The following is a 13,426-nucleotide window of genomic DNA, read 5'->3' as shown; positions in this document are numbered from 1 at the left end:
CAACTGCCTTAAGGAAAGTACAGCTTTACTGTGTTTTACCTTCTGATCCCAACTCACCTCTCCACCTCCAGCCCCTGATACACTGCCCTTGGAAGTCATGGAGCAAAATATGCAAGAGGCTGCAAATATTTTTTTCTCAAGGAAATATATGATGGGAAAGAGGATTTATTCACATATCTTCTTAGAAAGGGAGACGTTTGTTGGAAAAATTCTTTGATAATTGCTTGGGGGGAGAAACTGACACCTGAGGGGAGCAGATTTTGGTGGATTGTCTGCAGGAGGCAAGTGGATGGTTTTATTGGTTGTTCCACAGAAGGGGAAGAGAAGAGAGGAAAGATAAGAGGTGGGATGAAACAGAAGATGTGAGGTCTCTGCTAGGCTGCTCACTTGGGGGCAGGAAGAGGCTTTAAAAAGCATGAAAACAGTTTCAAAATTTCTGCCTTTAAAATTCTCCAAAAGGCACATGAAAGATTCTGAAAGTGTGAACTCTTTTCAAGTGCAATTATCTTGGGAGCACGTGGTACTGGCTGAGTTGCTCCCAGGTCCCACATCCTTTCAGTGGAAGCCCTATCCCCTGGTGACTCCTTTACTGACTTCAATAAAGTATTTAAACACACACACACAACTTAAAGTGAATGGATGTTTTTCCAGAAACTGATGACAAAGCTAGGTTCCATATTCAAAGTGTTATTGCTAAAAAGGAGATACATAGCCCTGGAGGTTAAGACTACAGAGGAGGACAGACACACACTATAGTGGAGCAAACTGCAAGAACTCACAGGTGTCATGAAGATTGTTACAGGCCACAGAATTGAATTTTCATCCAAGTTAACCAGAGATTCCAGGAGTAGGAAGCCCCCAGCTGAGAGTATGGTTATTCTAACTTTGCCTCCTCCCTTTCATTACCCATATTACTTCTGAGAGAGTTTTCTAAGACACAAATCTAAGCATGCCATACCTGTGATCAAAATTCTTCAATAATTTTCCATTGTCTACTGGATTAAAAGAAAGAAGAATAACAGAAAATCTTTGCAAGGCATTTAAGGCCTTTCCTAGCTTCTTGCAAAGTGTTTGGTGAGCAGTAGGTGCTCTAAATGTGGAGCATCAATGAGCAGGGCAGGCTCTCTCGTTTCTATCAGGTCTCAACTCAAAGATCACAGAACTCCTCAGTAAGGTCATCCCTGGCCATCTGCTAAAATGCCAATGAGCCCTCCTCCCCAAATTTTCATAGCCCCCTTCTGTGCTTATTTTTTCTCCTCAGTTCTTATCAATATTTCACAAATTATATATTTTACTTATTTAATTTATTGTTTGTCTCCCTCAGTGGGCATATAAATATATAAAGTATCAACATAATAAATATAAAATCTATGAAGACCTGGATTTTTGACTTTTAAATTTGTCCACTGCTCTATTTTCAGTACCTAGAACAGGACTCGGCACGTAGCTAGTGCTTAATAAAATATATGGAGGATGGATGGATAAGTGCATGGATCATTAAAGCCTCAGCTCAAAGGCCATCTCCACCCGAGGCTACCAGACAGACTGAGATATTCCTTCTCCCCACTCCTGCCCCATGCACTTTTTTTCTCATCATACTGTACTTCTTTGTCTGCATGTTGTTCTGAGCTGAAAACCACAGCTGAAGGCAAGGGCCTCACTGCTTTATCTTTATATATTTAGAAGTGAATCCCTTGTGCTTGGGACACGATATATCACTGAATAAACGTATTATTGATCATGTCCCCATTTTAAAGATGAGAAATCTGAGGTTCAGAAAGGTTAAATAACTTTTAAGGACACACAGTAGTTGTAGAAGTAAGATACTAACCCAAACATATGCCCTGCCATTCCTTTACTTTTCCTTGTACTATTACCATCTCTCCCTACAATGTTCTATCCTGCCCCAATTTCTCTTTATCCATATTGTACTTATCATTAAGTTCCATTCAAATCTCACCTATTCAATGAAATCTTCCTGACGACTCTTGTTCACAGTAATTTCTCCGTTTTTCTCCAGAAGGATCTTGAGATAGCTCTCAGGATAAATGGGGGAGGTTATGAGGTATGGTATGTGGCCTTGGAGAACAGCTTATCCATGTCCCATCTGTGTTCCACACTCCACATTCAGGCTTTTGGTGCAAAGTCCTATTTATTTTACAGGTAATGCACCCTCCATTGGTCCCCAACCTCAGGTAATATTCTCTCATGGTCTGCACACCTCTCCTAAGGATTTATGTGGCTGGTGATGGATGCAATTGTTTGCATGGTTTGGCTGAGCTGAGCTCCCAGGAGAAGCTGCAGAATGGAGCAAGTCTCCAAGGGTTATCTGAACAAACAGCATCCCACTCTGGGATTAGCACTCAGGACACCTAAAGCTTTTCCCCTCCTCTCTCCATCTCTGCTTCTATTGGAAGCAGGGGCTTCAATCTTACTCAAAGGTGACTCCTCCAAGTTTGCTAAATGAGAAGCAAAAGCCTATTTCCTATTAGCCATTTCCTCATGTTACCGCATCAAAAACAGAGACTTAATGGCCCTATTTCTCCCTTTTTAAACAGAGGAACATATACCAACATTAGAAATAATTTTGGCTGTCAATGATCCCTGAAAAGTAATGCAAAAAGTTATTCACAGTCGAAAAAATATGCTTGTTACTTGTTCTCATTTTCTCATCTCTCAAGCTGAGACAGTTATAATCAGAACCTGCAAAAATCCACAATAAATTCTTCTCTAATGTCTTTTGTACTTAAAATCCTCAGTACATACCTAAGCATCTGAATCATTAATAATGTGTCATCCTAGTCTGTAACTGTACTACAACATTTAACCCTTAATTGTGTCTACATAAAATGTTGAGTTATCTACAATTTGGGAAGTAGTGAATTAAAAATGCAGGTCTGTCGGGGCTGGCCCCGTGGCCGAGTGGTTAAGTTCGCGCGCTCTGCAGCAGGCGGCCCAGTGTTTCGTTAGTTCGAATCCTGGGCGCGGACATGGCACTGCTCATCAGACCACGCTGAGGCAGCGTCCCACATGCCACAACTAGAAGAACCCACAACGAAGAATACACAACTATGTACCGGGGGCTACAACTAGAAGAACCCACAACGAAGAATACACAACTATGTACCGGGGGCTTTGGGGAGAAAAAGGAAAAAATAAAATCTTTAAAAAAAAAAAATGCAGGTCTGATATTAGACTACCTGTGTTCAAACCCTACCTCCATCGTTTATCAGCTGTGTGACATTGAGTCATTCCTTAATTTCCTCATTTTAAAACAGGATCCTATCACTTCATAAAGTTGTTATATTTACTATAAAAATATCATTAATAAAGGATAACAGCTATTTGAGGGTTTGCTATGTACTAGGCATTATGTTGAGCCCTTTACAACCACTTCATCTAATTGTCAGAGCGATTTGAAGAAACTAAGACGCTGAACGCAGGGGTCTGTACATTGTAGACAACCATATAGCTCAAATGAATGAGGCTCAGAAACTAACAAGGTCCCTGCTGGCAGGTCATTGGTAGAGGGAGGAGAGGAGCCCAGTTATGTCTGTCCACAGAGCCACGACCATGGCCCCTATACTATTCTGACAATGCACAGAGTGCCGAGCACTATGCTGGCACAGAAACGCCCTAGTCCAAGGCGTTTTATCACTGGCCCTCCGCCTGAGAGAGGACTAGCCCAGTGGGCTTTGAACCCGGGCTCGCCAGTTTCCAGTGGGGCCTTGAGTCCACTGCTTGGGGCTACAGGGTTTCCCTAGCCGAGGTTTAGGAGTGAGATGGAAAAATACATCCTTCTTCACTCCTCTATTTTCTTCCCCCGGCAACTAGGGCGCGAGGTGAGCAGCGCAAGGCTTGGGGACGCCCCTCTGGAGGCCCCTTTCCCACAGACTAGCAGGCGGCGCCCAAGCAAGGGCGGCCCTGGGGTAGGGGGAGCCTGTTTCCAGCCGGACGGCGTCCCTGAGCGCTCCCGAACGCCGCGCCTGCGCGCTCAGCGCGTCGCCCCGCCGACCCCGCAGACGTGCGCTCGCTGCCTTCGCGGCGCCCGGGTCCTGAGATGTGGTGCTGCAGGGCCCGCGCCAGCGCCGGGTGCGTGAGGAGGACTTCAGGAACCCGGGTATGAGGTGGAGCGACCCCCGGGAAGGGGTGGGCCTGCCTCGATCCCTCCAAGGTGCCCGGGGACCCAGAACGGGGACGCCACGACCTCAGCTCCTTTTCCTTTCCCACCTCCACGCCTCCCGCCTGCGTCTCGCGGGGAGCGGGAATCTCGCGGAGGCAGGCGCAGGAAGGATGCTTTCCCCGTGGGGTGGTATCACAGATAGCGTTTTCCCTCCGGCTGCGGCCGAGGCTGTGTTTATCCTTGCTCTTCCTTTCCTGGTGTGGGATTTTGCCGTCTGTGCCCTCGGGTCGACCCCTAGGTGCTTATTGGTTGTGGCCATTAGGGCGACGGCCAGATGTCAGGGTCCTCTGAGGGTTCAAGGCCAAGAGAGGGGGCCGGGGGAAGTGTGGCAGAAGAAGCTACAAAGAGGGAAAGGTTGTGATTAATGTCCCCAGGGAGTATTCCCCAGCTGAAAGTTGTCCAGGTTTCTCGCAGTTCTTTCGTTTCTGGTTCATTTACCTTTCTGATGTCCTCAGTTTGAATGGTGTTCGTTAAGACCAGAAAACCAACAGGCTTTCAGCCTTGAAGCATCGTTAGAATTTTTTGAGATCAGTTTTTACAGTCTTCCCACGGAATGGATCTTGCTGTTGTCGAGATAATCTTCGGGTTGAACCATTGAGATTTACTATTTCATTTTTTATTTTCCGTTTGACATACGAAAAATGACACAGTCTTGGGTTTGTTTTTGAAAATATCACCGACAAAAAAAAAAATGAATCGAGAGCAAAGAGAATCAGTCGAAGTGATTTTTGGAGCTCTATCAGGTTAATGCGCACCCTGGATAAGTACATATGGGACTGCACTTGGAGCGTTGGGGCTCCCTGAGCTGTCACTTATAAATAGCAGCTGAGATCACCGCTTGCCACCAGTGGTTCTAACAATATAGGGCTCCCAGTTAAGCGTTTTTTCCCACATGGTGTGGAGGCAAGTGACAATAGTATCCAGGCTTAGTGCTAGTGGTAGGTGATCAGCTATAGACTTTTTGACATGGGAGCTGTAGGTAGTGAATTCCTGTTATCATTAGAGATGCTTGTCATGTATGTGGTTCTCGTGTGGGAGTTTTTTTCAGGAGCGTTCTACAGAAACTCGTAAAGGGAAGGAGAAATATACAATAGGAATTGAGGAGTCCAGCTCCAGGTGAAAACCCTGCGTGTGATTTTTCGGGCCCACCATAGACAATTGCATGGCTTTGCCTGGCTGGCCTCATCCGGGGAGGCTGCCCTCCCCACACCAGACTTGTGCGTGGCCAGTGCCTTGTAGTTTTCTGTAGGGAGTTGCAATCAAGGACTCACCCCTTCCTTCCCACAAGCCATACTCCTACTGTGCTGCCTTCCTGGCTCAGGTACCTCCATTCTGAGGGCCTTGGCTGAGGTGCTCTGCATGCATCTCCACAAGACCTCCTTACTGGGGAGAGGGGGCTTGACTGAGGTGCTTTTCTCCTATTTGACATAGGATCCTTCCACTCCTTGCCCTTACTTCTTTTCCCCTGGCCCACAGGCCTGTAAAGAGCAGAAGCCTTTTGTCCCGGCCTCCTCTGTAGGGATGGTTGTGTGCACTGCATCTACCTGACCCTCACCTACTGTTGCTTTGTTTAGCGGACCACTGGGAATCCAGTACTTCTTTTGCCTCCTGCTTGCACTGTCGCAGTAGGTAAATAAAGCCTTGATTATTACTTTCAGTTGGCTCATTGTCCTAATTGGCTACCTTGATACCTGATTACTTGACAGGATTTAAATAAATTGCCAAATTCTTGGCAGTTCGTTGGATTCATAACTTAATTTTAAGCCTCATCACTGCTATTGTGTTAACGTGCTTGGGGATTTGGAGGGTTTTCACCTGTAATTTCTCTAATTCAGTGTTTTGAAAAACATATTAATAGCACCAACAACTGATTGTCGCTAATGTGAATATCTAGGTTATATGGTGTATTTTTAAAATTAATATAGTGGCTTGCAGTCGTGTTATTTTATTTTGCATAGATTTGTGTAGCATATTCCATTTGACCTCCAGTTAGATTTTTTTTGATAAATATTTCGGGGTTATATGGGCTAATTAAAGAGAACCAGATACTGTTGCTTTCCTTAGCAATCCTGTCTCATCCTGTGGGCCCCAATCTTACCTAATCGATTACTTGGCCACTTGGAATAAAGTGATTGATGTGAGTTCCTCTGTCTAGTGTTGTGTGAAGAGGTATCCCAGGAGCAACTTTCACAAACTTTCTTACCTCTTCCCACAGAAGTTTCACAAAACAGTATCTATCCTTAGTATATGTTATGCAGGCTGATATTTTCTACTTTATTTTATTAAATGAAAATGCTGGTCATGGCCCAAGCTGATTTCGCAATCTGTTAATGGGTAGTGACATAGTGTTTGAAAGACACTGTGATAAAGCAACTAGTCGAAGATATTTGCTCGATAAATGAATTTTTTTTCTGTTTCTTACTCAGATTGCTGAAGAGAATCACAGCAGGTGTGTTTGTGATGTTGTGTTTAAGGTGTCTTCTAGGAGAAGACAGTAAATGGCAAATAGCATTTATGTTGGGTGTTTGCTAAATCAGCTGACAAAAGAACACTGAGTTTCTGGTAGATTTGTCTACTCTTTGATCTCAACTAGAAGGTACAATATTAGACTGAAAGAGTTAGAACAACATTTTTTTTTCTTTTATATCTCTGACTCCCTCATTTAAGGAAAATGCGGTAGTAGAAGAAAGATGAAAAGAAAACGGACTTTTCTGATAGAGAAGACAGGGTATAGGATGGTTGTGAAAATGCCTGGTAAACTTTTGCGTGTGTCCTCCAGAGGCATATTGTGGAAAGCATTTTTTATCATTAGATTAACTGTAAGACCAAAATGACCCTTTTATCATATTGCCTGAAAAGTGAACCATACTCAACCTTCAATTGCTGAGCTATAGATAAGTATATAGGTAGCCACTTTGTCTAGCTCATTGCCTCTGTACTTGTCTTTTAGGAACTCCACAAAAAAGTGGAAAGGAGAAATAAAAAGAACTATGAATTTAGTTATTGTGTTTATCTCTTAGAAACCCTAAAAATGATATTAAGCAGATAAGGATAAAGTTTTAAATTTGATTAGTGTTGAGTTAAGTAATACCTTACATTTATATTTCACTTCACAGTTTTCTAGCATGTTCAGATGCATTTTCTCCTTAGTTCTCACAATTCGGTGTGATAGGCATGCCAAGAGGGGTTCTCCCTGTTTTAGAGATGAGGAATCTGTATTTCCTTCTTCCTGCCACCAAGATCGTACAGTGACAAATCCAGAACTAGAATCCAAGTTTTCTGGGACATTTTCTTTCAGTTGTCCATGTTGTCTTTGTTGGTCCAAAGAAGTATTTGAGAATAAATAATGTTAATGATGTGGCTAAGAAATCTGGCTGTCATAACTGAAACATTCCATTCTCAGATCATATCTATGGTATTCTATAATTGAATGCAAATACATCTTAGTTTTATTATTATGTTTTAATTCTTACACTCTACCTTTCCAGCCCAATTTTTAAAAAATGACAAAGCAACTAAATATTGACAAATTTACTTAACAACGAACTAGGAAAATTGGAATTAAAAGGTCTATTTAGGGACAGCCCTGTGGCCTAATGGTTAAGTTCGGTGTGCTCCACTTTGGCAGCCTGGGTTGGGTTCCCAGGTGCGGACCTATACCACTCCTCAGCGGCCATGCTGTGGCAACATCCCGCATACAAAATAGAGGAAGATTGGCACAGATGTTAGCTCAGGGTGAATCTTCCTCAAGCAAAAAGAGGAATATTGGCAACAGATGTTAGCTCAGGGCAAATCTTCCTCAGCAAGAAAAAAAAGTCGGCCAGCCTGATGGCACAATGGTTAAGTGCTCACGTTCCGCTTTGGCAGCCTCAGCAAAAAGAGGAGGATGGGTGGCAGATGTTAGCTCAGGGCTGATCTTCCTCAAAAAAAAAAAATATAGACTGCTGAGGAAGACTAGTCCTGAGCTAACATCCATGCCCACCTTCCTCTTATATGTGGGACGCCTACCACAGCATGGCTTGATGAGCAGTGCCATGTCTGCGCCTGGGATCCGAACCAGCAAACCCTGGGCCGCCAAAGTGGAACGTGTGCACTTAACCGCTGTGCCACTGGGCCGGCCCAAAAAATGTCTATTTAATATTAAGAAATTCAACTCAATCCTCTTTTAATATATCATCTCAATTAATTAGAAATACAGCTTAAAATTATATAGATTGTTAGAGATGTCTTTTAAAGAGTCATCTTTTCTCTATATGTGTGAAATTAGTTTTGTGATTCTAAAGTATTCATCTAAAATGGTTATTAACTTTTAAACACAGGAAAAGTCCAGATTACCCTTTATTAAACCCTTAATATCTTTAGCCAAAGGACAACTTAAATTATTTCTTTTCATATTAGTAAATAATTTTTAAATTAACATTTTTATTTTTAATTTTTAGGCATCTGTGGAGCTTAAGAACACTATGGAGCTCATCAGAGTTTACCACTGAAGAGAATATGATGGCTGAAAACAATTTAAAAATGCTAAAGATTCAACAGTGTGTAGTAGCCAACAAACTACCTAGAAACAGGCCATATATTTGCAATATTTGCTTCAAGCACTTTGAAACACCATCAAAATTAGCTAGGCATTATCTCATTCATACTGGACAAAAGCCATTTGAGTGTGATGTGTGCCATAAAACCTTTAGGCAACTAGTTCATCTGGAGAGACATCAACTAACTCATAATCTGCCTTTTAAATGTAGTATTTGTCAACGCCACTTTAAAAATCTGAAGACGTTTGTGAAGCACCAACAACTTCACAATGAAACCTACCAGAATGATGTTAAACAGGTCAGAAGATTGTTGGAGGCCAAGCAAGAGAAGCCACTATATGGAATGTATCATACTTTTTCCCCAGAGGAGAGATGGGCCTTACACCCATGCTCTAAGTCTGATCCTGCATACAACCCCACGAAGAAAAGAAAGAATATTCATGCATGTACAATCTGTGGCAAGATGTTTCCGTCACAATCAAAACTTGATAGGCACGCACTTATTCATACTGGTCAGAGGCCTTTTAAATGTGTCCTCTGCAGTAAATCTTTCCGACAGTCAACTCATTTGAAAATCCACCAACTCACACATTCGGAAGAAAGACCTTTTCAGTGTTGTTTCTGTCAAAAAGGATTTAAGATTCAAAGCAAACTTCTGAAGCATAAACAAATCCATACCAGGAATAAGACTTTTCAGACTCTTACATTAAAGGTGAAGAGTCCAGAATCATGTCCCCTGCCTAATAAATTAAATGCAAAGCAGGATGGTTTTGAAAATGATGATATAGGTGAATCTGAGGAGAATAATCAACTTGATGTCCACTCTATTTATATCGTCCCTTTTCAATGTCCAGAGTGTGAAGAGTGTTTTGAATCAGAACAGATTTTCAATGGACACAAGTGTTTTCCTGCCAGAGGTGGCAAAATTCCAAGTAGGCTCAAAAGAAGCTACAACTATAAAACCATTGTTAAAAAAATCTTGGCTAAGCTAAAACGTGCTGGGGGTAAGAAATTAGATAATTTTCGATCTGAGAAAAAAGTATTTAAAAACAGTTTGTTGAAAAATTGTGATCTTATTTCTGGCGAGCAGAGCCCTGAACAAACCCAGAGAACGTTTATGGGTTCTCTTGGCAAACATGGAACGTATAAGACTGTTGGCAATAAAAAGAAGAAAACATTGACTTTGCCATTTTCTTGGCAAAAGCACTTCCAGAGCCAAAATATGGGAAAAAACTTGAAAGGCATCCTTTCAACAGAAAACGTGTTAACTATGGATAATTCAGTGAATAATAAAGACGTGTCTGTTTATGGGTCATCAGGTGAGGAATTCTATGATAACTGTGAAGTGCTTCAGTGTGGTTTTTCACTTCCAAGTGAAAACATACATGCTGGACATAAGATGTGTCCCTGTGACAAATGTGAGAAAGTGTTTCCTTCTATATCCAAACTACAAAGACACTATTTAATTCATACTGGACAGAGGCCTTTTGGCTGTAATGTTTGTGGGAAATCTTTTAGACAGTCAGCTCACTTAAAAAGACATAAATTAACTCATATTGATAAGATTCCTTATAGAAGGTCTCTTTGCCAAGTAGAATTTGAAAATTTGAACAAACTTTTCATTCATCCAGGCGATAATGTTAACTATAATGCTTCCCAACAATGTCAGCCTCTTGGTTTTCAAAAATATGAGATGTCAGAACCAGATCAAATATCAGAAATAAAAGTTAAGGCAGAATCAGAGGATTTCATTCTCGGTACTCCCTTTAGGAACAGGCAGCCCTATCTCTCCAGTGCCCTTCTGGAATCAGAGCAGAGCCATCACAGTCATTGTTGTAGTTATCCAGGGCGTACTGAGAGGAATGATGGCCTTCTTTACCAATGCAGTGTGTGTTCTAAAAGTTTTAGATCTCCGTCTAAACTGGAAAGACACTATCTAATTCATGCAGGGCAGAAGCCATTTGAATGCTCAGTTTGTGGCAAAACATTCAGACAGGCTCCTCACTGGAAGAGACATCAACTTACTCACTTTAAGGAATGACCACAAGAGAAAGTGGTTGTCTTAAATTCAGTTATGTAACTGACAGAACCACTAACACCTTTGTGATCTCTCTGGTGATCTTGTTCCTAAAGCCTGTAAAATGTATTTATCAAAAGGCCTTCGTTAGGTTGAGTGATTTCGTAGGCAGTTGCTTGTCCTGCATAGTAGGAGGTAAGATACATAGAAAATCACTATGTTTTAGGAACAGCCAAGTTAATTCTTAAAGGGAAGAACATGATTTGATGCCATAAAGTAAACATTTATTTTATTTAAATATATTCTTTGGCCGTATTGAAAATGTTATAAATCCATGATGTGTTACAAATAATTCTGCCTCATTCATTAAAAGGAATTATTCCTTAAGACATGCCATCTCCTTTTAGATACACTCAAAAGACTGAGAGGCAAAAATTGGTTTTTAGCTGCAGCAATAACCCTACTGTATTTCATTTATTTTACATTTCACATGAAAGCGTAATTTTGTCCACCTACGGCTCAAATTCCATTGCAGAATTTTTTCTAATTTACAAAATACAAAGGCAATAAAAATGAAAATGGATGAGAAAATTATCCATTTTCATTGGTCTTTTCCAAGCTATTCTTAGGACTGTGTGGTAGCATCACCTCCTTTTCCACAGGTGATTAGAATTGTTTTTTGCCCAGCCTGCTGTTGTCTTTCCCAAAAGAATTTAAAAGTAGGAGAGAGGCCAGGATGCACCTCTATACATTTACCATGTTTACGTATGAGGAATATTGTCCAAGTGCCATAATCTTTTTGATGATATGTATGCAGTGTTATCTTCTCAGAGAAATAAATGCAGTTCATCTATTTGCATATTAATGATTGATAGCTGTAGTTGTAGACTTAAGACTCACCTATAGATCTGATTTCCGCAAGACTTTTACATTTACTTTAGTAAAATTTTCTTTTAATGCCTCTTTACTTGAGTGGTCCTATGACAACTATCTTTTGAGTTTGATCAAATGGCAATGACTGAGTCTAGTTCTAATTTTTATTCCTGTGTTTTTTGCAGGACTCTAATGCTACAGAATGTTATTTGATCCTTTGTAAATTGTTATTTTAATTAGCAAGGTAATTATTCCTGTATAGGAATAAAATGCTTATAGAATTGAGGGTATCGTTTTTCTAAACAGTACTGTCATGATCTGGGAAATATTTAATCTTAAAGTATAGAAGACTTACAATCATAAATTGTCCTTCATATTTGCCATTTTTTATAAAATCTTTAATAATGACATTTCCTAACAATAAAAGAAAATAACCATTATCTTTCTAAGGTGGAAAGAACAGGTGGATATTTATGTTAGCACACTTAAATCTAGTGACAAGCCGTCTACTGAGAATGGATAAATGAACCATTGTGAGTTTTGCATCGTACTCTAAGAACTACCTTTGGGGGGGTCTGGGGGAGGGGCGTGGAGAGGGGAGGTTGGTCTGCTTCTTTTACAAGTGAATTTTGAGAAACTTGAGTTTAATTTACAGAGATGAAACATAACAGTATAGATAAAATTCCCATGATGTACAAATGTGCAGAAGAATCATGTTTTAAAGATAATTTCTCTTAGATTTCCTTGAGATATGTTCCTCCAGTGCAAGCAAGATGATGGTTTAGAGTTTGCTTTACACAAAACTTTTCAAGAACACACCTATTACATAAAAGCAAGGAATAACTAGTTCATATTTTCCAGAATAAAGGTTCAAGGGTTTTTTCCTTAATATGTCTGAAATTATGTTTTTGAGGATTTTCCTAAGCTATTTATGTAATTTTATTTGAAGTAAATGTCTCATATACTCTCTTTCCAAACCAAACAGGGAGAGGCCTCACAGTGTTGTGCTTGTATGATGAATAGACTTCATTTGCCTAAGTAATACTACTAGACTTTGTTTTTGACCCATGCCTTTTAAAACTGTTTCATATTGAAAGTTGGAATATTGTAAAATTTTGTCAAAGATGTACTGTAGTGCTATTTGAAGTACCTGTAACAAAATACTTATTTACCTTTATTATCACTGCAAGCTGCTTGTGGAAACTTTATAGGAATGAAAATAAACTGTATACATCCATTGTAAGAAGAGTAAACATTAGACGTTAAGAGATGATTTGCTGCATGCTAGAACTGTTAGTATTGTCAAATCAATTACTTTGGTTTTCTGAAAAAATAAACTTTATAAATATCTTCAAAGAGAATTAGAAGAATTTTTTGTTTGGGTGATCCTAGGCTTTTGCATGGTTGTTTACTGAAGTAGTTTGGCTGAGTTAGTGGGATTGTTGATTCTTGTTGTGTACTGCAGTAGGGCCTACGATTTTAGGACACAATGTGTGTGTGTTGAAGGAAAGTAGATGGTGGTTAAGATTCTTGAAAAATCCTAATTTCAGATTATTTTTAAAATAAAGTTTCAAATTACACAGTTTGGACTTTTTTTTTAAGGAAAAATCACATAATACTGGAAAAATGTACTGATTGCCAAACACTTTCCTGGACCCACTCCAATCCACCTTGTACACTGAACTTCCTGACATGGATACTTAATCATTTACTTCCTTGTTTATTACATTCCTTTGAGAGCTCCCTAACACCTACAAAAGAATATGTTAACTCCATTGCACGTCACATGATCTACCTGCCTACCCATTTATCCTT

General features: G+C 40.3%; 1 protein-coding gene across 1 annotated transcript; it reads left to right on the top strand.

Moving 5' to 3' along the window:
• The first annotated feature begins 4,008 nt into the window (after nucleotides 1–4,008).
• On the top strand, nucleotides 4,009–13,191 carry ZNF770 (zinc finger protein 770). The gene is made up of 2 exons (XM_046655136.1): nucleotides 4,009–4,120; nucleotides 8,623–13,191. The coding sequence occupies exon 2, from the start codon at nucleotides 8,681–8,683 to the stop codon at nucleotides 10,760–10,762; it is 2,082 nt and encodes a 693-aa protein (XP_046511092.1). The 5' UTR covers nucleotides 4,009–4,120; nucleotides 8,623–8,680; the 3' UTR covers nucleotides 10,763–13,191.
• Nucleotides 13,192–13,426: the final 235 nt, after the last annotated feature.

Source organism: Equus quagga, chromosome 2, assembly GCF_021613505.1.
Source record: "Equus quagga isolate Etosha38 chromosome 2, UCLA_HA_Equagga_1.0, whole genome shotgun sequence".
NCBI classification, from domain to species: domain Eukaryota; kingdom Metazoa; phylum Chordata; class Mammalia; order Perissodactyla; family Equidae; genus Equus; species Equus quagga.
The sequence above is the reverse complement of the archived record's forward strand: the minus strand, read 5'-3'. Positions and strand labels throughout refer to the sequence as shown.

Bases quoted from the DNA above. Each gene is read 5' to 3' on its own strand.
- ZNF770 (XM_046655136.1), top strand. From the start codon at position 8,681: ATGATGGCTGAAAACAATTTAAAAATGCTAAAGATTCAACAGTGTGTA.